Source organism: Tiliqua scincoides, chromosome 1 (assembly GCF_035046505.1).
Source record: "Tiliqua scincoides isolate rTilSci1 chromosome 1, rTilSci1.hap2, whole genome shotgun sequence".
In the NCBI taxonomy this organism is placed as follows: Eukaryota; Metazoa; Chordata; class Lepidosauria; order Squamata; family Scincidae; genus Tiliqua; species Tiliqua scincoides.
Genome location: NC_089821.1, coordinates 105,990,117 through 106,016,536, shown reverse-complemented (window position 1 = coordinate 106,016,536; position 26,420 = coordinate 105,990,117). Strand labels below are relative to the sequence as shown.

The following is a 26,420-nucleotide window of genomic DNA, read 5'->3' as shown; positions in this document are numbered from 1 at the left end:
CATTAAATTTCCCCCAATGGCCCTAATAATAAATGACGCTCTCCCAAACTCCCACAGCACACCTGCAGATCATTCGCAGCACACCGGTGCACTAAGGCACACTGGCTGAAAATCACTGGCCTGCTTGTTTGCATTTGATGTGGGGCACAGGTGCCCAGGAGGCTGACCCCGTACCGATCAGAGAGCAGTTCACACCCTTTTGAGTGAATGAGCCCAGTGCTATGCATGCCTACAAAGAGGCAAGTCCCATTAGCGTCAATGGGACTTACTCCCAGGAAGGTGTGGACAGGACTGCAGCCTCAGAGCCCACTCCTATGCCTGTCTGCTCAGAAGCAAGTCCCATTGTAGACAATACGGCTTACTCATAGGAAGGTGTGGATAAGACTGCAGCCTCACAGCCTACTCTGTATGTGTGGGCTATGACTTCTGTGTGGGCTATGACTTCTGTAGACAATGGGACTTACTCCCAGGTGAGTGTGGACAGGACTGCAGCCTCAGAACCCAGTCCTCTGCAGTTCTACTCAGAACCAAGTCCCATTACAGTCAATACGGCTTACTCATAGGAAGGTGTGGATAAGACTGCAGCCTCACAGCCCACTCCTATGCCTATCTACTCAGGAGTAAGCCCTGTTAAAGTCAACGGGGCTTACTCCTGGGAAAGCGTGGGTGGGACTGGGCTGAGTCCCTCTGCCTGCCCTCCCAGAGGAAGCCACCGAGGCGGCAGTCCACCAGGAGGACAGAGCCTGGGGGAGGCACAAGACGGTCAAGAGCCCCCGGAAGAAGCAAGCCCAGCAGGGCCCTTCCCGCCCAGGAGGCTCCAGGCGACTGGGGGGAAGAGGCGCTCAGAGGGAGCGGGCTCAAGCCTCGGTTGCCTCCTCAGGCGACAAGACCTCCGGTGCGGCCCGGCCCAGTCAGCGAGGCCCGGAGTCTGGAGGCGCAGGGACGGCGACGAAGGGAGGCAGGCCCCGCTCAGCCAGCCACTCCCGCCATTACCCCGACCCGCTTACCCGCCATTTCCCAGGCGGCGGCGGCCTCGGCGCCAGCGACGCCCGCCGAATCAGCCAAACAGAACGAATCAAGCCGCGCGCCCACACGCCGGAAATGGCGTCAAACAGGTTTAGGGAACGTAGTTCCGCTCGCTCTAGGATCGGGAGGAGAGACTTTCTTCACGCTCGCACACACTGGTGTGCGCATGCCCAGTGATCTCCGAACCTTCCGCGCCCCGACTTCCAAAGGTTGATTTGCATAGCCCCGCCCCCCGGTCCTTTGTCTGGCCGCATAAGGCTGCAAACCGATACAGAGAGAGAGCAAGTCCCGTTGGATCCAGCGGAACTTCATTCCAAGTAGACAAACGCCCCGTCTCCTCCTGCAGGCTTCTCACCTGAGCAGGTTTAGTGCTCAGTGGACTTAGGCTGCAGTCCTGGCTACACTTACCTGGGAGTAAGCCCCACTGACTAGAATAGGACTCGCCTCTGAGTAGAACTGCAGAGGATTGGGTTCTTAGTTTGTTATTTTGTATTGGCAACCTTCAGTCTCGAAAGACTATGGTATCGCGCTCTGAAAGGTGGTTCTGGCACAGCGTCTAGTGTGGCTGAAAAGGCCAATCCGGGAGTGACAATCCCTTCCACACCGGGAGCAAGTGCAGTCTGTCCCTGGTCTGTCTCCCTGGCTATGGGCCTTCCTTCTTTGCCTCTTTGCCTTAGACTGTTGGCAAAGTGTCTCTTCAAACTGGGAAAGGCCATGCTGCACAGCCTGCCTCCAAGCGGGCCGCTCAGAGGCCAGGGTTTCCCACTTGTTGAGGTCCATCGCTAAGGCCTTCAGATCCCTCTTGCAGATGTCCTTGTATCGCAGCTGTGGTCTACCTGTAGGGCGCTTTCCTTGCACGAGTTCTCCATAGAGGAGATCCTTTGGGATCCGGCCATCATCCATTCTCACGACATGACCGAGCCAACGCAGGCGTCTCTGTTTCAGCAGTGAATACATGCTAGGGATTCCAGCACGTTCCAGGACTGTGTTGTTTGGAACTTTGTCCTGCCAGGTGATGCCGAGGATGCGTCGGAGGCAGCGCATGTGGAAAGCGTTCAGTTTCCTCTCCTGTTGTGAGCGAAGAGTCCATGACTCGCTGCAGTACAGAAGTGTACTCAGGACTCAAGCTCTGTAGACCTGGATCTTGGTATGTTCTGTCAGCTTCTTGTTGGACCAGACTCTCTTTGTGAGTCTGGAAAACGTGGTAGCTGCTTTACCGATGCGCTTGTTTAGCTCGGTATCGAGAGAAAGAGTGTCGGAGATCGTTGAGCCAAGGTACACAAAGTCATGGACAACCTCCAGTTCATGCTCAGAGATTGTAATGCAGGGAGGTGAGTCCACATCCTGAACCATGACCTGTGTTTTCTTCAGGCTGATTGTCTGAGTGGATTCTGTTGACTAGAATGGGACTTAGTTTTGAGTAGACATGCATAGGATTGGGTTTTTATTAAATTAACATGCAGATTAACTTGAGGGCTCAGGAAGTTTATTATTTTCCATAGAAAGTCGCATGGAAAACTGAGTCATATATCCGAGTGCTTGCTGCTTAGGGCTCCATTCTTTCCTGGGAGGAAGTCCCTCTGGTTATCATAGTAGTTACTTCTGAGTAGACATGCATAGGATTGGGCGCTGAGGCTGCCCAACTCTTACCTGGGAGTAAACCCTGTTGACTAGAATAGGATTGACTTCTGATTAGACATGCATAGGATTGGGCTCTAAGTGCATTAGGACGCAATCCTAACAAACCCCTCCACAGTTGAATTTATGCTTGGTTCTGGGCTGATTCGCAGCTGCATCTACTCACTGCGGATGCCTGACTGTGCAATCTAATGTGAGTCCACTCAGCTGCACTGAGTCCACTGTAAGTATATGCAGGATTGCAGGCTGAGTATGTAAACTGAGTAGGGGCATCACAACCTTAATCGAGCCCTATCTAGTGGTGCCCAACCAGAATATCAGCAGGGCCATAGCTAGACTTTGGCAGAATTCTCAGCTCCAGTAGTTAATTTCTTTTAAAAAGAAGTGTGGACACTTCTAGAGAAACTACATCCTCTTTCATGTTAATCCTACCAGACAACTAGCCATTTATTTATTTAAAAATATATGCCCTGTGCTTTTCCTTCTTGATAGCGAGGCACTCAAGGCAATTAGCACAAATGTAAAAACAATAAAATGACCCAAAAGTACAATAAAAACCCAAAATATTAATAGTTCTAGAACAGATCAGGGAGCAGCAAATAAAAACACTAACCAGCACCAGTTATTATGACCAGTGATGAGAAGCATGCATCATACTCTGGATGTACTCATGAACTTTTTTTAAAAATTGAGATATGACATTCAAACAACATCCAAATTAAGCTTGGTTTGAGTCTTGCTGAGCCTCATGTACCATCCACCTCATTCAATAGTTGAGATTAATCAAGACTAGCTAAGAAGATTAAATATTGGAAAGCTGTGAGAAGAGATGGGATGAGCTACTAAGATTGTATCTGCATCATACATTACACATTTGTTGCATGTGTAATGTGTCAGGTAAAACTAAAGGAAAAAAATGCAGCTAATGTTTCACGTGTGAACAGGCCTGTTTTGGTGGTGTCTGAGCATAGCATCACTCAGCCTCTAAATTCTGATAGGACTGTACTGAGTCTGCCCATACTGCAGAGGAATATAGACAATAAGTGAAGAGACAGCATGTGCGCAATCACAAGCCTAATGCATCTTGTTGTGCACTGACACCACAAGCCTATGCATGAATACTCAGAAGTAAGTCCCATTGTGTTCAACTGGACAGGCAGCCCAATCCTGAGTTGCCTGGTGTCCAGGGCTGCCGCAGTGCTAAACTGGCTACCACAGTGCTAAACTGGCTGCCGCAGCATCCTAAGTGCACTGAACAGCCAGTGGCTGTTCCCAAAGTCTCCTCAGGGAAAGGGGACATTTTTCTCTTCCCCAGAGTAAGGTAAGCAGCCAGCAATTTAGCCAGCACAGCATAAAGACGGTCTCGTGTTGGACCATGAGGCCCGACAGGGGCTATGGATCAGGCAGAGCTGATCTCTGCTGATCCTGCCCCCTCCCACCTTGCTTCCTTCCCTGCCATCTTCCCCCCACCTTCCCCCACCCTGGAATGCCTCCCCCCATGCCCCTATTCACCTCCCTGCACAGCATAATGCTACATAAGGTCTCAGGATCTGTTTATGCTGCCAAATTGCAGGTTCAAAGCTCACTGCTAGGTTAGAGGCTACAACAGTCCACCACACTATCCTACAGCATATATTATTATTATACCACTTTTCAACAAAAAAGTTCACAAAGCATTTTACAAACAAAATCAAATAATTAAGTGGCTCCCAAAAGGACTCACAATCTAAAAAGAGCAGAACACCAGCAAACAGCCACAAGAAAAGATGCTATGCTGAGGAGGAAAGGGAGTTACTCTCCCCACGCTAAATATAAGAGGAGCACCACTTGAAAAAGGGCCTCTTTGTCCAGCTAACAGGAATTACTATGTTCTGTTGACACAAGCTTGATTAATGAGGGATTTTTTTTACATTCTTTATTGCTACCCATCTGAACTTTACAGACTTACTGTCCAGGAACTGACAGCACAAGTCATGCATGTTTACTCAAAAGTAACTCCATTTTTAAAATAGCACTTACCCCCAATCCTAAGTACAGGGGGCCCTCCTTATCCACAGGCTCAGCATCCATGGATTTCAGTATCAACAGATATCAAGCTGACTGCTGGAGGGCTTCAGAGGACCTCCCAGATGAAACTGGAAGTCACTTCTAGTTCGCACCAGCATCTTCTGGTCACATCTGGAGGTGTTCTGAGGCCCTCCAGTCACAGATTTAATTATCTGTGGAATTCAGTATCTGTGGGGTGGGAGATCCTGGATTGAATCCCCCACAGATACCAAGGGCCCACTGTAAATGTGCACAGAATTCCACTGTAAGGATGCAATCCTGTCTGTTGGGAATAAGCCCCATTGAGCTATATTGCAGCTGTGTCAACACTGGAAAGTTGGATAGAATTGGGCCCTTATTGAGCATATGAGAGGAGACTGGCTTAGGCTGCTGCCTAGGCCATTTTCTCCTTCTGAGCTGGAGGAGGAGGAGAAGGTAGCATACACTACCACATATGCCACTTCCTTTAATATAGCTGGGTGAGAAGGATAACAGAATCAGAAAAGTTCCTCACAGTCCAAGTAAAGCACTCTATTTATTCAGAGGGAAAAGCAGGATATAAATTGTCCAAATAAACACACAAAGGAAGCAATAGGAGGAGGAGGTGAAGGTGATAGGGAGGGACTGAAATGTGTGCACATTGATGGCAAGTGGCTGCCTTTGTAGCCCTATTGGCCAGGACTGGACCTGGTATTACTTTCTACACAGTTTTATCCTGTCAGTTTTGTTACTGAATATTTAAATTTAAGCTCTAATCCTAAATGTGTATACAGAACAATAGGCTTTAGTTCCATGCACAGCCACTGAGTTTGTGAGGTGGGCTAAAACACTCTTACTTGGAATCAACAAGAGAGGCCAGGATAAGTATGCTATGAGCATGGACATTCATAATCATGTGGGACTGGTTTTGAGGGGAAAGTATAATCTGAACTGGTTCTATTCCCATTTATCTGTACATGGAATTGCAGCTTTAAAAATTCATTCAGAGTATACAATCCCATGCACACATGTATTAAATATTACATTAAAGAATAATCACAATTTCTAACTAAGCACAACACCAAGCCATCAATCTTTGTCAGAGACTGATGGATAATCCATCCTTTCACCTAAAATTGTTGGCTTGCAACATAGGGAGTCAAACAATTCAGCTGCTATTCAGTAAATTAAGTTGGAATCCCAAAGCATTAATTTGGGAGTAAATCTCATTTAATTTAATGGTCTTAGGGGCCCAATCCTATCCAATTTTCCAGTGCCAATGGGGCATGCACTACATCCTGTGGTGGGGAGGTAGTCATAGAGACCTCCTCAAGGTATGGGAACATTTATTCCCTTACCTCAGGGCTGCATTATGGCTACACCAGTGCTGGAAAGTTGGATAGGATTGGGCCCTTAGTTATGAATAGACATGCATAGGATTGCACTATTACTATACTAGATCTGAGGTGTTCCACCCAGGACCCTCATGTGGGTAGTTAGTATTATAAGTGCTTTGCTTCACAGAGTTGTTTAAAAGAGATAATCAAAACACTGTGGTTTAAATGCCAGGAACTTGCCTAAAGAAGTGCTCACCTACCATCAACCCCCACCCAGCAAAACCCCTGCTATACTGTGGATTTATATTTCCTCTGTAGATATGCAATAGTGATTCATTAGCTCTACTTTTAGCAAGATCTTTTCTACAGCCAGCATATAAAGAGAATGTTCAAAGTATATATTTGATTAAAGCTGTAAGAATCTTTCAGCAAGCACAGCAGAGACTGAAAACCTGGAAGTGGCAAAGGATGCCTGATCTTGTTTTTTACAGTTCATAAGTTTCCATTCATCAGCTACTTACCCTATCCAGTGATCTAGCAAAATTAATGAGCTGTGATAACAGACAGCTTTTGTAAGGCAAGGGACTTGAGCTTTTGCCAAATACACGCAAAAGGACTTGAAACAGAATCCCAAGTATGCTTACTCAGAAGTAAGTATCCCTTTCTTCAACTGAGCTTTTTCCCTGCCTACTCTTAGTGTGTTGAGGATTACAGTATAGGTAGCTGAAGCATTTGTTGCAGGAGCAACCAAAACGTTTACAAGAAATAGATACTGTGATTCACAAACCCTAAGCAAGCCCAAACTGCTCCTTCCTTACAGCACAAGACTGGGATCCTTACAGCTGGGATCCCAAATATTGCCTGAGACAGACGGCAATACTATACATATTTACCTGGAATTAAGCCCTTCCTTGAACTTAATCATGGGATTTTGTTCTGAGTAGACATGAGAAGGATTGTGTTGCATGTCATGTTAGTGACCCATCTAGCCCACAGGGCAACTTGATTGACAGTAGCTTTCTTCTGCTCCTGAAGAAGATTGTGGAGTGCCAATGGGGCTTTGCAGGACAGGTGGAAGAAGAGACTACCTCTGGTGGAGGCAGGGTAGGCCAGCAGGGCACTGGCAGTTAGCTGACTGGACCTGTTCTTAGTTATATCTTCAACCAAGGACCTCCTTGAATCTGGAGAAGGTGGAAGAACAGAGGTGCTCTTGATTGGACTGCAAAGACACAGCCAATGACTTCCTGAGGAAAAACAGGGATTTTCTTTTGGGTACAGCAGTGTAGAACGGGGGGAGGGGAGAGAAAGCAGGGGATTCTGTGGGAAATTGACGGAATTTAATTGGGGAATCTGGTGGGGATCTTGGAGATTATTATTGTGGGGGGGGTTCATTTAGTGGAAAGATGGGAGGAAAATTAATTAGGAAAGTTAACTGAAAGTGAAATATTTTTTGGGGGGGAGAGGGGATGTTTGTGACTCAAAGTCCAATCCTACACTGTAATTACTCAGAAGTAAGTTCCATTTTGTTCAATGGGGCTGACTCCCAGGAAAGTGTGCATAGAATTGTACCCTCAGGCTCCACCTCTGTACTCCTGGTTGTGGGTTTCTGGTATTCGGGGTATAGTGCCATTTAGTCCTGGAATGGTCTTCCATGGGTGGAGCATGTAGGAGGAACTTTGGCGATGTGAAGCCCAGGGCAAGGGTGGTAGAAGCAGTGACGTAGCTAAAGGAGGGTGTAAAGCACTAAGTTTTGCAGGGAGCCTCCCCGCAGCGTGCAAGGGACCCCTCTCCTTCAGAGTCATTGGGGGGGGGGGAAGAAGAGCAAAACCGAGTCGTGAGGCTCCCTGCAAAACGTAGTTCTTTGCACCCCCGCTAGCTACGCCACTGGGTAGAAGCGACTTGGCAGAGCGGGCGAGACTTGCAATAGCCCCTCTTCCCCCATCGTGACTACATCTAGGAGCCCAAGCCTGCGTGTGTCTACTCAGAAGTAAGTCCCATTATAGTCAATGGGGCTTACTCCCAGAAAAGTGTGGCTAGGATTGCCACACCCTGTAACCCTCCTGCGATAGTTTTACTGCCTGTGCGCTCTTCCCACAAGAGACTGCGGCTGTGATCCTCTCCATACTTTCCTGGGAGTAAGCCCCATAGACTGTAATGGGACTTACTTCTGAGTAGAGGTGCATAGGCTGGGGGGGCTGAGGCTGCAGAAAGGCTAGCCATGGTGAGGGTCAGGCTCCTGGGAATGGGAGGAGGGGGTCCCTTTTGGCCGGATTCCCAGCGCCCTGAAGCCCAGGCAAGCAGGCGCGCCGGCGGCGGGGTCGTAGGGGGACAAGCTGCGAGCTTCGCACGGCCTGCTCATTAACATAGAGGCGGGCGGGCGGGGTGGCTGGTGGGCTGCTCTCCAGGACCGTCGGTGCTGTTGCGTGGCGAGGCTCCTCCTTCTCCTCCTCCACGATCCACTTCCCCGAAGTCAGCATGGCGGTCAAGGTGACTCTCCTCCTCTCCTTATGCGCCTTTTGCATAAGAAGCCGGCTTGCTGGGGCGCATCTCCGCAGTGGTGGGGCAAGGACTGGGGAGGGGGCGCGCGTTCCGCCCTGCCGCTTCTGAGCAGGCTGCGACCCCGGGGTGGTCCTTAGCGAGGGGTAGCTGGGGGGTATTAAGGAAGGACCCCGCGATGTGAAGGCGCCCCTGCTGGGAAGGGCGCATGGGGGGCTAAGCCATACAGCCTACAGCTGTAGAGGTCTGGTGGAGGGCATAACCCACAGTAAGTGCATCCCTCACCATAGTGGTGAGCCTTGAACCACATGGTTTGTGCTCAGCAGGATGTCTTCCCCCCCCCCCAGCATTTTTCAGTGCATGTGTTTACATATGAGATGCTATTTATTCCAGATTAGGAAAAACTAATATGTTGGTGCATTAGAAAATGAAGGTAAGGGACCAGGGCAAGTGCTGAAGAGGGACTTCATGGTCATCACCCCTGCCACGCTGAGCTTCCCCAAGATAAAGCCTGGTCCGCCTCCTAGGTAGTGCTGGAGCCTTCAGAAGTTTCAAAGAAAAATTTTGCCACTCAGGATCACTTAGTGAATGCTTTACAGTCCAATCCTATGCATGTCTACTCAGAAGTAAGTGCCATTAGAATCAATGGTGCTTACTCCCAGGAAAGTGTGGATAGGATTGAGCTGTCAATCATCCTGTCACACTAGTGCAGATGGAGTGGGAATTTTAATCCATGTTAGGGCACAGTCCTAACTGACTCCCCTCCCCTCACTGACATAGCTGTGCCAATGTGGCGTGCGCTGCATCCTGCAGTAGGGAGGCAGTTAAGGGGGCCTCCTCCAGGTAAGGGCACACTTGTTACCTGACCTTGGGACTGCATTGAGGCTGGGTCCATGCTGGAAAGTTGGTTAGGATTGAACCTCAATCACTTACAGACTTGTGGAGGTGGTGCAGTAAATTAATAGGGAGTGCACAGATGCAGTATTATGTCTGAAGTAAGACAAAAACCAAGCCTTGTCCTCAGTTATAACTTCTTAAGGATGGCTTGAAAGAAGAGAATTTGAACCTTGTAGGCCTCAAGGGAAAATGCAAAAAAAATCTGGAAAGACTCCAAAAGTCACAGTAGACTGACAACTTTATTAGGCTCAACTAAAATATCTTGAAAGTCATATACAAGCTTTTGAATTTTCCAGAACTCTTACTCAAATTTGAATTAAACAAAAACACCCAGGAGTTGGTGGAATGATAGCCACCGTAAAAGCTGGCTATTATGTTGAAGCCCTAAAAGCTGGAGTACAGGCAAGCAGTGTTGCACTTGAGATCTTGGAAGTGAGACAGGAAGTTTAGTACTCAGTATGACAGTGTGGGAGAAAGAGTGTCAAGATGGAGTATGCTCCCCACCTAGCAATCAGTATTTTAGTGAGGCCTATCTCACATTTGTGAATAGGTCTGCATAGGACTGTAGCATAAATGGTTTCAAACAGGGGAGCCTATGGAAAAATACCCTAGTCTAATCCAGATAATACACGAAGTTAAAGCTAACATGAGGAGTTTCTCGCCTCATCCACAATGTCAGTGGAATCGACCATTTTGAGATTAGAGGTGCTTTAGGGATATATAGGTTTTTAAAGTGTTGGAACTCATCCAGAAAAATAACCACATGTGTAGTGACACATGATATTCTACTGCACATGCTAATGTCAAATTGCTACCTGATCTTGTCTGGAAGGTAAGCTTAGTTTATTTGCAGATACCTACTTGTACTTATTGGCATCTACACTCTTGCTTGGAACTTACTGTGACTTTTTGGCCTGAAGACACAAGTGTTTTCTGGTTGGGGCACTTTTACTTTTGTCTTTGTTGCTGCTTTTTTCCCTTTTCCTGGCAGTCTCTCCTAAGTTTGACAGCTGACATGAGCATCTCAATTGTTTTAAAGTTCAGCAATACAAACAGATGCCTGAATGTTTGGAATTCACTTTTATCAGTTAGATAAGAGACTTGATGTTTATTACCCTTTATCAGCATAGATTGTAGAGCGAGTTTGCCCTACTGGTAGTTGAGTAACTCAACAAGTGATGCATTAACTCTTTCCTCTGCCTTGGTTTTATAGGTTCAGACAACAAAAAGAGCAGATCCCAGTGAACTGCGCAACATATTTTTGAAGGTAAACTTCAGTGTGATTATCTTTATTTTCACCTTTTATTATTCCTGATCTTTTGGTGGTATGTTGGAAAAAGTGAGGTATTAATTTCTACAGTGACCCATACAAAAAGAGCTTTGCAACCGAAATCTTATGCATGTTTACTAGCAAGTCCCACTGTGCCCAATGAAGCTTACTCCCAAGTGGTTTTACATAGGATTGTTAACTGTGCTCAGTTTGCCAATTAGATGGCTTTGGGATTAGGACGCCTTGTACTGAGGCCTGTATTTTTATTTGCTCAAGAACCACTGTAGTGTACTGAAAAAAAAATGCAGGGTTTTTGTTTAATCCAGTGGTTCTCACACTTTTAGCACTGGGAACCACTTTTTAGAATGAGAATCTATCAGAACCCACTGGAAGTGATGTCATGACCAGAAGTGACATCATCAAGCAGGAAAATTTTTAACAATCTTAGGCTGTAATCCTACCCACACTTATCCAGGAGTAAGTCCCATTGACTATCATTGTTAAAAACATATACATAGTAGCCTGTTAAAAGTATAGATGTGTAACATTTCCCCAAATGCAATCACATACCATGGCAGCATCTAGTCTAATATATTAAAAATAAAATGTTGAAATGAATGGTGACCCACCTGAAATTGGCTCATGACCCACCTAGTGGGTCCTGACCCACAGTTTGTGAAGCACTGATTTAATCCATTTTTGTTAGCTTTTCTACCTTTCTTTCTGTACTCCAGATCTTGCTGTTCTCTTATCTACATTGGTACAAGTTTTTGCAGTGCTATTTCTGTTAACTCTCCCTTTTAAAATCTGCATCTGACCCCCTCTGCTGAGCTGCATCTCTACAGATTACTCTGTACAGCTGTCTGCCTTCTCCCCTATTTATCATTCTCTGCACCCCATTTCCTTTAAAGGATCAGGTATGCATTCTGGGAGTATTACCAGATCCAGTCTTGCTTCTGAATGAGAGGGGGTGGCTGTGAGGAGTGATTTCGACAAGTGTACCAGCTGCAACATCTTCTGCAGAAAATAGATCTGGCTACAGTGATCCATGCCTTAGTAATGCTTTACATAGACTGCTATAGCACAATCTGCTTGGGGCAGCCCTTGAAGAATGTAATGAATCTTACATGGCAACTAGAGTGCTTTCAGGAATTTTCCAGTCTGAGCACATTATATCAGTGTGGTATGCGCTGCACTGGCTGCTGGTATGCTTCCAGGCGTAACTCAAGGTGTTGGTTTTTGTTTTTTTTCTAATCTATAAAGCCTGATGTGGTTTTGGCCCTGGATATTTGAAGGACCACCTTTTCACTCATGACCTGCTTGGGTGTTGCATTCATTATTAGGGGTTCTGCTCTGTATCCCATGCTGGTGGGGATGCAAAACAGGGACTTCTTGGTGACAGCACTGAGATTGTAGAACTCCCTCCCCAGGAACAACCAGCTGGTCCTGTTGACCTACTTTTAAGTGGGTGCTGAAAATGTACCAGTTTCTTTTGGTGATCCATTTATGTTTATGGTTTTGTCCTGTTCCTTGATTTGTTAACTTGTTTAGTCTTCTTGATTTTGTATTTTTATTCTGTTTTAAATTAATTGTTGTGTTGCTTGTTAAATTATGTTGTTAGCTACTCTTAGATGGTCTCTTTAGAGATAGAATGGTGAGATATAAATGTTTTAAATAAATAAGGCTTCCCAGCTCTGTCAATTCGCATACCAAGGGATTCTCAAGCATAGTAGCCTGTACAGTTGGATGCAGCAGACTGGAAAATTAGAAACCAACTCTACCTCATGTTGCTTGAATCCAGGGAGAGGAGGAGCAACTCACCCCCCATCCCAGCTGTTGACAAACCTGTTGAGGCATGATTGATCTCAAAACTGAAGAATGAAAGGGCATTTGGAACTTCCTCAGAGAGCTGCGATCAGTTTGTGGGCCTTATGTCATGCAGGCTTGCCTTGTTTATTTTCTTGCCCCTCATCTAGCCTCCCCACCCTTACTCCTGAACTGGATTGTTCACATCTTCCCTGCTGATCCTGTTTCCTTTTTTATCTTGTCAGTTAAGCCATTTCTGCCCAACGTTGCATATATGGAACAGGGACCAAATGTGTACACCTGTGGGCCTGGCAAAAATGGGTTAAGCTGTAATCCTGTGGCATTTTTAAAAGTCCATGTACAATGCCTAGAGCAGGGGTGCTCACACTTTTCTGGCTTGAGAGCTACTTTGAAACCCAGCAAGGCCCAGAGATCTACCAGAGTTTTTTTTACAATGTTCGCGCCATCATAACATATAACATTTATGTGTACAATGTATGTTGGTGTACCTTGAGCCCCACTGAGTATAACAGGACTTACTCCTGAGTAAGTACAATGGGCCTTACTCCCTGCGTTTCCTCCCAGAGGCACCTGAAGGGGGGGGTCGGCACTCCACGATCTACTCATTTTGCTTCGCGATCTACCGGTAGATCGCGATCCACCTATTGAGCACCCCTGGCCTAGAGGACTTCAGGTGTTTTACAAATAATAATATTTGTGGTCCCTCCCTTTTCTCCCTTCCCTGCCCATGGGTGGATGCACTGTTCTCAGCCTCCCCTCCCCACCTTTGCATTTGGTTTGGTGGTGTTCCATGTTAGGTGCAGAGCTACATTGTGAAGTTGGAAGCAAGTGATAGAATTCTGACTCTGAGATGCCGCATCATTCCGTCACCCTCAGGTGTAACTTGGAAAAATATATTTCATACCAAGGATCATGTGGGGTCTACTGTTATATAGGCCCTACCTGAGTGAGGGCCCAATCCTAACTAATTTTCTAGCACTGATGTAGCCCCTAGCTAACAAATGGTCCCTTACTTTGAGGAGGCCTTCGTGACTGTCTCTCCACTGCAGAAAGCAGCACATACCCTGTTACCAAGGCTGCATCAGTGCTGGAAAGTTGGATAGTATTGAGCCCTGAGTAAACATTTGGCATGTACTAGCTTGTTAGTATTCTTTTGCTTTGCAGTACTGACCTGCACACACACACTTTCTGTAGGAAGACTGTTTTTCAGAAACAGCAGAAAATGATAAAATGAGAATTAGATTAATGCATGAAAATAATGTTTTTAGATCCCTTTTTATCTTTAATTATTGTATTATAGGGTGTCTTGTAGTGTTTCTTTTGTTTCTAATAGTCCATTTGTTCATTGTTGTTTTATAATTCATAGGTATGTATAATGTTATTTTTCTATGAGTGGTGATTAGGCGAATAAAAAGTAAACACTGGAATATAAGGTTGAGATGATGATGATGATGTAATCTATTATTTTTTGAAGCTTCAGAATGTCAGAGCTGTATTTTACTGTCCAGTGTTCTTGGGGCATTTTTATGCCTGTTGATTTCAATAGGAGAAATTGAAACAAGTGCCTAACTCTCCTGCTGAAGTCAATTGCAGTTGTGAGAGTTTAACTTTGGCTGACTTGTGCCCATGGCTGTGCGGTTGTTAGTTTCTAGTATTGTTCATGATTTGGCATAATGCACAGGTTTGAATTTCTTTATCCCAGTGTGGGCTTTCAGTTTGCTTGTAGTTTCTTGCAACGTGACCCCTTGTGTTACAATATAAAGCACCTTGTGCTGAAACATTGTTAGTATTGCACTGGTTTCATGGATCAGTTCTCTTGTGCTCTTATGATTATGCAGTGCTGTGATGCCTAAAGGGTGTGCATTCCTGCCTAAAATTGGCTACCCTTGGAAATAGGGACAAGTGAAGGTGAAGATCATTAGGAGAAATAGCATTCATGTGCTCACTGTTTCATGGGGAAACAGGATATTTATGCCCTTTTCCCTGTTCCCATGATGTGCTTTATCATATGTGATACTTTATGCCTAACATCCGTCCAGTTATATCACAGGTTATAATGTTGATGTGAAGTGAATTACATGCATCTTGCGATGAGAATTTTTCAAGCGAGTGCAGAAAACAACTGGAAAGAAATTAATACGGCAATTTCTTGATAAACCTTTAGACTGTCTACATTAAATTCAATAGGATTATGATTGTAGGGCTGAGGATCTTGTGTTATAAAAAGGTTGTGTGGACATGAAACAAAGGAGATAGGAGTTGGCAGGAAAGAATAAATGTTAGGCCAGTTCCTTTGGCAGGAAAGAATAAATGTTAGACCTTTAAAAAAAAATACATAGGTATGCACTCACTCCTTTTGTGCATTCATTCAGTCCTCTTGCAAACCCCTTTTCCCACCCCTCATCTCTCCATACCAGGCCTTCTAACTGCCATTGTTCTAGGAGTGAAAAGATCTTCAGCCTATAGAGGCAATGTGATAACTCCCTTAAACTAATGGGTTATGAGATGGAAAGTTCAAGCTTCTTTCACAGACAACCCATCTTAACATTTTCAGCTAGCTATACTTGTTGTAGACTGAAGATTCTGAGTTCCTCCTTCCTTTCTGGGTTGAGGAGAGGGCCTGGAATTGTCAGTCTCTGATAATGCTCCTCCTAAGCTTTTTGTGTTTTGGCAGGTTACCATTGGGAAATATCACAGTACGTTGGTGCCTATACAGTTTATAATCCTGCCCCAGCACAAATACATTTGTGGTTTTTGTGTGTGTGAATTTTATCCCCAGTCTGGCAGTTTTTCAGCAAAACTGATATTTTTCTTGGAGTTCAGCCATCCGTGCAGTTAAGCATTCTGTAGTTCTACACCTTCTTGGATATGTATCTTGATGCACAGATATAGAAATTGCATGTCCAGAGAACATTTGCAGGGGAATCATTCACTAATGTTTGGGGAATTACTTGCTTCTGGAGTCAACTCTGAGCAGCTGGGGAAGCAGACCAGTATCTTTATGGTAGAGCAGATCCAGATTAACCCCAGATCTTTAAGTGTACATAACTTGAATTGTTGGTCTGGAGTAGCTAAGCATTAGAGTTCTTCCTAAAGGCAAACAGAAGCAAGAGGCCAGAGTATTTCCATAGGAAAGAGGGTGCTTAGTTGAAACCTGGCAAGGCAGGCAATCAACATTCAGGAGTGATGCAATCCCTAAGCTTCTGTGTGCCAGCAGTTGGGGTTGGCCAGGCTTTGGCCACCATGGGTTACCCAGAGAGGGAGAAGGAAACTTTGGGAAATACTAATATGGTACTTTGTTGAAAGTCCTGAGGGAAACTGGATAACAGTGTCTATGATCCTGGATACACTTTTTCTGGAGCAAGCCCCATTTAACATAATGGGACTTACTTCTGAGTAGATGTGCATAGGATTGTGCTGTGTGTGGCTGCCAGCTTGCCCTTGGGAGGAACATATTGACTTGCTGGTTTGCTGGGCCAGTTATAGGGCTTTGAGCAAAGAAAATAAAGTCAAGAGTGACTCTTGAATAGGAATCTCCTAATGCTGTGGTTTTCAAACTCTCAGGGAGTTTGAAGACTGCAGTAAGTCCTTGCAGGGGAGGGGAGGGAGGCAGTGGAAGCGGGGGGAAGGTAGCAACGTGATCCCCAGGATCGTGTCACTCAGGGGGGCTGCAGGGACTGGGATGTATTCCCTGCAGCAGCCTGTCAGAGGTGTGGGGAGTCCTGCGTGAGCGTCTTCAGGGCTCCCCAGCCTTCCAAAAGTGAAAGTGGAGCCTTAAGGGGGCAGGGGCCAGGGCTACCAGGCTGGGGCATCACGATGCCCCAGTTTGAATAGCTCTGTCCTAATGGATCAAAAGACAAAAAGTTGGCTTGCTGATTTTTGAAAAGATTATGGTTATGGGGTTCAGAACAAAAGAGGAGAGCAACTCCTCAATGGGGGCTTCAAAGGAGCCCTTCAAAGACAAAGGACAGATGGCAGGCAGGTTGAGTGAGGTAACAGGTTGGTTGAGTGAGATGGGGATGTGTACAAAAGCAGATGAGGTCCTGGATATGTCAACTTGCTAGGGGCAAGGAGTTGTTCTGAATTCATTAAAGTGGGCTGAGGATGGTCCATTCAACCTTGCATTGTCCTAGGTCTTTTAGGACCTTTAAAGCAGGTAACTAAGTTCCTGCTAGATATTTTGAAGGAGGAGCAAAAATGAAATGTTGAAAACATTTTGAACAAGAACGTTCTGTCTCAGTTCAAAATGGATTGTTTGCATCTGATGGAGTGTACTTCAGTTCACAAACGCCTCTGCTGAAATAAATTTGTCTTTAACAAACATGACTCTTTGTTAAAAATTGGGGGCAACTTATTTTTAATGTGTTTAGAATCGTCTTGAGTCAGCATTCTTAAACTCTTGATTTATTATGATCCCAAACTCATTTTATTAGAAGTAATTTCCATTTATTTGAAGCATATTTCAAAACAAAAGCCAGTTTGAATAAAAACAGCTTACACACAGTTTTCAGTGGAAGAAAATCCCACTTTTGAAAAGCAGTTACTGAGAATGCATCTCTATAAGCTCTTTATAGGATATTCCTGCTCAGTAATGGTGGAGTATCAGGTTGGAAGTTGTCCAGTAGGTTTCCACATATCCTTGTGGATATGACTATCATTTTTATTTTACGTTTTAGCAGTAGTGCAACTTAGGTTGTCAAAAGATATGCCATTTAACATCGGCCAAGAGTATATCTTTTTCAGGCTGTAATTCTGAATAAATTTACTAACTTCCCTAGATAAGAAATCTGAAGTATATTACACTTTTTGTCACATTGTAAAAGTCTTGCGTTTTAGGTCATGTGTCAACAAGGTGACAAAGGCTGTCATAAATCTGTACAAAACATGCCGTGCACAAAAGAATTAATTATTTTCTCAAGCTCTAGAAATTGGTCTTGTTGCCAGCACCATTCTAAATGTCATGACCTTCTCTCATGAGAGCGTTTTGTTAACAGCTCAAAGTTTTGTTGCAGAAAATAGAAACCACTTGCCTTTCATCTCTCTGTGTTCAGGTAAAGGAAGCTTCATTGGGAGCAAAAGCATTTATTTACTTTTTAAGGATTGCAGCCTTCCTGTCTTCCAAATAGTGACAGTAGCTTGTCCATTTGGTTGAGCAACGTTCCACCAGAATCTGCACCAACAAAGTGTTGTTGTCAGAGAAGGGGACCCAGGAGAGGCAGGCCGACTGAGGGGAGTAACAGCTAGTGCATAGACATCCCTTCCTGCTCCCTATTTACTGGACCGGCTGCTGAATGGAGGAGAACCTTGATAGCTTTTACTTGTTGCCAACATCCTAGGCTACACAGACCAAACAGAAGGTGGCTATCTGGGGGAAAAGGGGAGCCCTGGACAGCACTGAACCCCAGGGCTTTTAAATTAAAAATGAAACCCATAGTTACATGTGCAGGGTGAAGACAACCCGCTGAATTATCTGTAAACATGGACTAACAGCCCAATCCTATCCCCGGCACCACCGCTGGGTACAGCAGCACCAACATGGCGACAGCTGTATCCAGAAGCACTGCCAGGGCCACCAGAGGTTTCCTCGAGGGACTTTTGTCCCTTTCCCCCGAGGAACTCCCTAGGCCTTGCAATGAGACTTCTCGGACTTGAGAACCTCTGTGTCGGCCTTTTCAGCCTTCCCTCCACCCTCGCCCTGCCCCAAAAGTCCTTACCACTGCCTGGTGTTCTTCTCTTGCTCTGGATGGCACAGAGGCCAGGATCGCCAGTGGTACAGGCAGGTTGATGAAAAGCCTGATTCACCAGATGAACACAGAGCAGAGCTTGATCAGTGGCTACAGTAACCAGTAACACCCATGCAATGGAAAGAGGATGCTGCTCAAAGGCACAGCCCCCAACCTCCCATCATGTTGCTGTGTTAAATCCAGTGAAGTTGGCAGTCTGGGCTTGCAGCAAAAATAGCACATAAATGAAAATGAAGTAAATTAATTAAAATATCTTAAAATACAATAATATTGTATCATAGCTGATTATTGGCCCAGCTGGAGGTGTGCATCTCCATTGCATCAATCGCACCAATTACCGTATTTATCGGCGTATAACACGCACAGGCGTATAACACGCATCTTCATTTTAAGAGGGAAATTTCAGGAAAAAAATAAGGGTAGCTGCATTCTGTACAACGCCAATCATAAGTAGTGAGGCATTTCCCAAACGTCAGTATTTCTTTGCCCCCACCCCACCTCACCTCCATCTCTTCCCCCACCCCACCTCACCTCACCTCAATCCCTCCCCCTCCCCTCCCCAAAGAAAGGGTCTCCACTTACCATATTCATCAGCTGCCAGCGGCTGTGATAATATGCGGCGGGCGCAGCGCTGACATCACGTCACGACGCTGCGCCGCCGCTAGGCACTATTGGGAACGGGATCCCTTAAAGAGGATTCCGTTCCCTGGACATCGGCGTATAACACGCATACATCATTTGCCCCCTATTTTCAGGGGGAAAAAGTGCGTGTTATACGCCGATAAATACGGTAGGTTAAATGGGAAGTTGGATAAGCATCCACTTCTGCTGTTTGTCCAGATTTCCTTTTGATGTTCAGGCTTTAAAGTTACTCTATATGTGACATTTAGAGTCTTTCATAAATTGCTTAAGAACACAATTTTTATTGGCTACAAGCAACTCCTTTTTGAAGTGTAGTAAATATATAAATCTTTAGTTGTGGCAACTTTGAATTTTGCAAGATGTTTTCTTTATTTGTCAGAGATGTTTATTTTGCTTTTTGGCCTCCAGAGTCACCCTTGAGGTGGCAAACCTAAATTAAAATGCACAATGCAATAATTTTTTTAAAAACATAAAATCAGTTTTTTCCGCTACTCTTCATAGTCAGTTGCAGTCCCATAGCCGTGGCTATAAGGGAGGATGGGCACAAACAATTCGTATCATAAATGATTATGATAACAATATTCTAACCAATTTGAATCTTTTAATAACTGCTTCTAATGGTGTAAAAGTTTGCAGACTTTTGAGTTGCAGAACAACTTATAAAAGGTAAAGAACAGGATCAAAAGAAGGTAGTGATTTACTGGAATATATTACCATTATTGATGGAAAAGTTTTTGATTGACTCTAAACTACGTACTACAGACAGTTCAGAAGTTGCAGGCGTACATCCAGTGACGTGTGTGCTAAGCTTGTTTTTCTGCCAGATGTACTTGTGTGCAATGTTGCAGCAAACTTAGCACTTTAAAAAACATGGCAGCTCAGAAGTGATGTGCCAAGTATGAATGACAGCTAAAATGCTAACATTTTAAACATCTAATTAAGTTCCTTAGTGAAGAGGGGATGGTCTATTTGTAAAGTATGGCATCCTTTTAAATAACACCCCTATGAAACTGTATGTAATTAAGAAGATATGCACTTGTTTGCTAAAGAATGTCAGTGTGCATATGCATCTTTTTTTTTTCTCCTTTTCAATATATATATATTTTTTGCCACAGAAAATATAGGATGCAGAGTGAATGTCTTGTGGACATTATTGGTATATATCCCTAATAGTAAATTAGTTGTTCTATATAGTTTTCTGTAACTCGGTTGAAGACTCTGCAGAGCTATTGCCTAGATGGCAGTATATTTAATACAGTAATAATAGTGATGGTCTGCCATGTGCATATAGGGGTTTTGCAGTCTTTTTCCTGTTACTACAGGAAACAAACCTGTAGTAACAAACTCCCCTAAAGGTGCCCCCCAAATTGGGGAGGGACTGGAGTGACACTTCCCTGCTGATATGAAGGATATCCTTCCTTCTCCTCGCTCCCCCAATCAACCCCAGGTATCTGCGTACAAGTAGAGGCTTCCCCCCCATATGCACCGGAGGATGCATTTCCCCATAGATATAGAAACTGCAAATAAAAAGGGACCCTATACAGACAAGTGCAATTATTCCCCTGTACTCATTATCTTTGTTTAGCTTATTTATCCTGGTGCCTAGCAAGTCTGTGTCTTAATTTTACTGAATACAAAAATGCAAATACAAAAGGCAGGCAGGTAGCCTGTACCCTAGAGGGAGAGACACTAACAGGGAACTGTCTTTTTTCCTGTATCCACCAGTTCTGTGGATACAGGGGGATGCCTGCGTTTTATGCACATTCACATTCCTCTTGGATTCTGGTAGCAGTCTAAATTCTTGCCTAATTTCTGTAGTCTGTAATGGATTAATACCAGTTCTAAAACAAATGCTAACCATCTCTACAACGATAATTGATGTTTCTTTTGTCTTTAGTACACCAGTGTTGAACAAGATGGAGAACGTTACATGACACCAGAAGATTTTGTGCGGAGATACTTGGGACTGTACACGGACCCTCATTTTAATCCTAAAACTGTGCAACTGTTGGCAGGAGTGGCGGATCAGACAAAGGATGGGTGAGGACTCTGTCAGCTCATTGTAACTTTTGATTGGAAATTATGTAGTTGAGACTGCATTCCTAAGGTGAAAACCTCATGGACGGATACAACCTTCTTTAATGCATACCACAGTAGCTCCTATTTCTGAAGAATCTAGCTACCATTTAGTTTTAAAAGCAACTTGTCTCTTCAGCTGCCAGAACTACTGTGCCAAAAATGCCAAAATGATCTCTGGCTGTGTATGTAGTTCTCATCAATGGACATCAGTAACATCTTTACTTCCCAACATGACTGAAAAAAAGCACTAAACAATCAACTAAACACAAGAAAAAAAATGTATTTTTATGTTAGGATATGTACATAACATAAGAAGCCTACAATATTTATTTATAAATATTTGATGTCACTTAATAAATACCACTCTCAGAGCAATATGGAATATAGAGCTGTACCATCCAATCTTGTGTAAATAATAGAAAGTAGTTTTAAATAACATAGCTGCAATAACCAAGTACAGAACGCCCCTCCGTTTCTCTGGGGGATCAGTTCCCGGACCCCCACGGATACCAAAAATCTGCGAATTTCAAATCCACAGGTCAGGCACCCTTTTGCTCTCCAAATGCAACTGAAACTGTGCTCTGGTCATGTCTAGAGGGCCTTCAGAGGGCTGCAGAAGTTGGCCTCCCCAACCCTCAGAAGGCTGTCTAAGCCCTTTGGGCCAAAAAGCAAAATTTCTGGTTTTCTGCTGTAAACCAGAAGTCATGTTTTAGGTCCTCCAAAAGCCTTAGGAGGCTTTCAAAGGGCTGAGGAGGCCATTTGTGACTTCTCTGGCCCTCCGAAGGCCTTCAGAGGACCAAAAAGCATGACTTGCAGTTTTCAACTGAAGTTGTGCTTTTTGGTCCTCAGAAGGGCTTTCTGGATGTGACTGGAGCAGCAGGTGGCCCACCCTGCACGTTCGGAACCTATGGATATTCAAATCCGTGGTTACTGAACCAGCATATACCAAGGGCTGCTTGTTTGTTGTTTAGGACCTTAGATTGCAACTAATTCAATAAAAAAATTATTTTCAGGCTTTATTGGATATCAAAGTATCTTTATAGTAAAGCAACAGTTCTCAAACTTCTCAGGAGTAAAACTCCCGAGGTAAGCCTTGGCAGGGGTTGTTGTTTTTTTTTACTTATGGGGGGCACAGCAGGCTCCAGGAGGTGTGTGGCGTCCTATGGAGCCCTCTACAGGGCTCCGCTTATCTTAGAATACTAAAAATAAGCAGTTGGAAACCACTTCCTATATGCAATCGCAAAAGCAGAAGTGATTTCCGATTGCTTATTTTTGGTATTCTAAGACTTGGAGAGCACTGCGGAGGGCTTTGCATGGCTCATCGACCTCCTAGAGCCGGCCGTGTCCCTTTGTAAGTAAAAAACCCAGTTGCACCATTGCTGGGGGCCAATCCTGGGGATTGTGTTGCGCTTTTCCCCTGCCCCTTAAAGGGCCAGAGGCTGAGGCTCTCAGGCTGGAGCATCGTGCTGCACTAGTCTGAGAACTTCAGTAGTAAAGGGTTAATTAAAGAGTCTAAATGCTAACATGACATTATATTGAATGCGCCACGCACAGATATGATAGGGTCTTGTGAAATATGATTTGGGGGGAAGAAGTTATTAATTGTATTAATGTTATATTGCAGCAATTATTGATATTTGTTGATACTTATGTCCTTTAGAATTATCCACCTGTATTGTAGAAGTTAACAGACAACAAAAATGGACTCTCAGTGCCCTTACAGTAGCTAGAATATTTATATTACAACATTGGAAGAATAAGTGTCCTCCTGTCCTAACTTAATGCAGTGGTTCAGAGAGCGTTTGGGAACCTGTAAGTGCTTGCAGGGAGGGGAGGGGGTGGTGACATAATTGTGCTGCCACCAGATACAAATGGTTTTTTCCTACTTATCTTGGGGTCACTGTGACTCTCTGGAGGGTCTGTGAAGACTGCTACCCTCTCTGGAGGCCTCCCCATGCCTCTATAAGTCTCTAAACAGCCAAAAAAAAGCCATTTCTGGTTATGTGGCGAATGTGGGAAGCAGAAAGCTGTATTTTTTAATAAACTATAAATGTTACTTCAATAACATCTTTGAATTGTTACCAACTTTTACTAGTGAGTGAATTTAACACATCAATTTATTTTATTTTTTTAATCAGAAGGAAAAATATAGGCTAGCCAGAAGCATTTGTGGTGGACTTTAAGTTGTAGAAATTGGCATGCAATGGAAGCTAAATCACAAATGAGTAAAGAATGCATTTTATTAGTAACAAGTTCATTTGTTTCCTTTGGACCGCTGTGGAGAAGTTCTGTTCTCAATATATAGCAGGTCCCAAATCAAAAACTCTGGGATCCTTGATGTCAATAACTGGTTGAGTGCAGCATGCGAAATAGGCTGGGGCAGTCATGTGACCTTTGTAGTGTGAGGGGTCTCTGTCTTACATATATCAAACCACTGAAGGTTCCTCAAAAATGTTATCTATTAGGGCAGAGAGACACTAATCGCTATATGTTGAAGAAAACAATTTGCCTAATCAAGATAAGGTCACATGTACAGAGCTTTTTAAACATTACTTATGGACAATATTCTTTGTTGTTAAATTGCATTTGGAAACTAATTTACAGAATGTCCACTCTTCTCAGACATGGCCTTTTAACCCACTCAGTTGCAGAGCAACCCTGTGTGCCTGCTCTCCTACATTCTCTTTATGTAGGTCTCCAAATTTATTTTAGCAGGAAAGTGCAGATGACATTGGACAATAGCCAAGAAGTTAAAATACATGAGAGCAGAGGTCAAAGATGCCATTGGAGAATAATACCAGAGAGGCAATTAAAGGTTATCATTAAAATAATATGCAGCCTTGTGTGTGTGTAAATGTGTAAATTTCATTTATTGAAATTCAAAGCCTCTTAAATTCTGTAGAGTCATGTTGTGCGCAGATGTGACTTTTGTTGTTGTTAAATGCCTTTATTTCCCTTCCTGCACTATTTCAGAATGTTTTAAGAAACAAATAAAATACTGTAATCCTGTGCAACTCTAGGCTTCCTAAGGGCGCGTTCTAAGTCAAATTCTAACCGTGTTGAATATTTCTGGTGTTAGAATAAAAGCAAATTGTTGCACTTCTCCTTGGAAACTTAGTTTTCTGAAGCCATGATTTTAACAATGTGAAGTGTAAAAAGGTCATAAATACTGCTATGGGAGATTCAACATCCTTTTTGAACCATCTTCTCTTCCTCTCTATCTGTAACCTGAGATTTTTGCTTTGATACTAAGATGGAAGCTGTATGTCTTTTAGTGGTGGCTACTGAGGGATAATTGGCAATTTCCTATATTACGTAGGCTTTTTTTTTCTGTCCCTGCCTCATGGTCCTTAGAGCATTGGGTGGGCCAATGCTATAATTGCTCTCCCCTTTGCAACTTGGCTGCCTGTCTTGCTGTACCTCTTTCATAACCTTAGAAATAATTGTTTGTTTTTCTTGGCTGGGGGATATTCATTGCAGGGAGATTGGCTTTGGGAGACTCACTAAAAAAGCTCCTGACCCCCAGGAGCAGCTTTTTAAGGGGGGCAGGAGGGGAAAATGCCATGGGAAGGAGAGGAAAAGCCTTGTTCCATTAATGGAATGCTGCTCATTGCGGTTGGGGTTCAATCTATAGTGTTGTATAGGTAGAGGTGTTGCAATCCTATCGTACTCACTTGAAACAAATACCTATATGTACCAGATAGACAAATAATGTAATGCAGGTACTTAGAAAGTACCATATTATTCCATGCTTTACTCTGTAGCAAAAAATAATGATGTTAGTATTAGAAGCAGAATAGACATGCTCAGATAGAGAAGGGATCCAGTTCAGTGGTAGCAAGCATACCAAAATCTAGTGGTGATAATCACATTTCAACTGTGGAATGTATCCTTGGGTGGTGGTGAGCAGGCCACTAAGCACCAAATTAATTTGTATAGAGTATCTAGCAAAGTAAAGGTAACTGTATGGAATGAGCAAATCTGGACGTTTGCATTTGGTACTTTTCTCTCTTTCTATTTAATATCAAATGTGGTTTTATATTAAAAAAATTTTAAATTGTGTTGGATGTTCAAACTCTTTCTTTGAAAGTTTATTATTTTTCTTGCAACTTAGTTTATTATTATTTATTATTATAATAAAGTTTATTATTATTCTTTGAAGGTTTATTATCTTTTTCTCTTAAGTCTGTAATGTATTACGAGATGTAGCACCAGAGCACTGATATCAGTAATTTGATCATTTATATGTTCTAATGTTTTGTTTAGTATACCTGGAATGTTGTCTTCCACACAGGAACTTATAGCCATACGCTTATTGAACCATCAATATTTGGCTGCAAATCACCATAAAAATTCAACATGTCATTTAATAAGAGAAAAAGGTAAAATGCAATTTCAAAAGAAACATCTCGTAATACGTAACAGCTGGATCCCAGCCCTGTCTCCTGCTCCCCACCCGCCTGCCCCTGGGGCCTCCCACCGCCCGTCCTTCCCCAGCCCCAGAATGCCTGCCTTCTCCCTGCCTCCTCCCTGCCCACCCCAGAGCCTTGCGTCGGCTGAGCTCGGCTGACGTAAGGCTCGCCCCACAGTGGTGCACTGGCGCAGCTTCCTCTAGAGGCACGTTTGCAACCCTCCTAGGCTGGCATAAGAGGCTTGTGCCAACCTAAGTCCTACTTGGGATTGTGCTGTCAGTGTTCTTTTGGTAATGTGCATAATAAATTCAAATTACTTTTGCTAATAAACCTGATGCAGTACTGTATGTGTCTTAATGGAACTCTGGGTCAACTTCTGTTGAGATTTATCTTTGTTGTAAAGTGGAAGCCCAACACTGTCAGGTTCTCAACAGATTTTGTGTTACTCATCATCTCCCCCACCCTCATCTGAAGCTTGTGATTTCTGGTTTATAGGTTGATCTCCTATCAAGAGTTTTTGGCTTTTGAGTCTGTTTTATGCACACCAGATGCAATGTTCGTTGTTGCTTTTCAGTTGTTCGACAAGAGTGGCAATGGCGAAGTGACATTTGGTAAGAATGCTACTTGTACAGTACTAAAGATATTTCTCCTTAAGCAGCAAAGAAAGACACTGAGGGTGGTTCTGAATTGTATCTGAAAAATCCACCTCAAAATCCTAGTAGTTTACCCGTGAAAATGCATTCCTTAAAAGAATTGAGTGCTGCACAAAAAATGATGGAATCTAACAATGTGATCATTGTGCCTCATTACATAACTCATGCCTGAACATTTCTAAAATAACTGCTGCAAAACCTGTTTTGTCAGGGCCAGTCTGGCTATAGTTCTTTGAGACAAACAGGGTTGCACCAAATGTTCACCTGCAAATATTTTTGGGAAAAGCATTATTTTATGCTTTTGAAGGAGCTGAAATGGTTTCTGAAGAAAATGCTTACTATTATTATTAGCGCTGTTCATAACCATTGTACTC

At 43.8% G+C, this 26,420-nt stretch overlaps 2 protein-coding genes across 2 annotated transcripts in view; one reads left to right on the top strand and one right to left on the bottom strand.

Annotated features, from left to right (window-relative positions):
• Positions 1-1,158, bottom strand: part of HAT1 (histone acetyltransferase 1) — a 34,980-nt gene extending 33,822 nt beyond the window's left edge. Inside the window, exon 1 of the mRNA XM_066634733.1 lies at positions 1,008-1,158. Coding sequence (XP_066490830.1) covers positions 1,008-1,014 — 7 coding nt within the window. The 5' untranslated portion in view covers positions 1,015-1,158. The remainder of the gene's footprint in view (positions 1-1,007) is intronic.
• Positions 1,159-8,420: 7,262 nt separating this feature from the next.
• Positions 8,421-26,420, top strand: part of SLC25A12 (solute carrier family 25 member 12) — a 59,720-nt gene continuing 41,720 nt past the window's right edge. The window contains exons 1-4 of the mRNA XM_066612225.1: positions 8,421-8,513; positions 10,633-10,686; positions 20,800-20,942; positions 25,889-26,004. Of these exons, the coding sequence (XP_066468322.1) occupies positions 8,502-8,513; positions 10,633-10,686; positions 20,800-20,942; positions 25,889-26,004 (325 nt within the window). The 5' untranslated portion in view covers positions 8,421-8,501. The remainder of the gene's footprint in view (positions 8,514-10,632; positions 10,687-20,799; positions 20,943-25,888; positions 26,005-26,420) is intronic.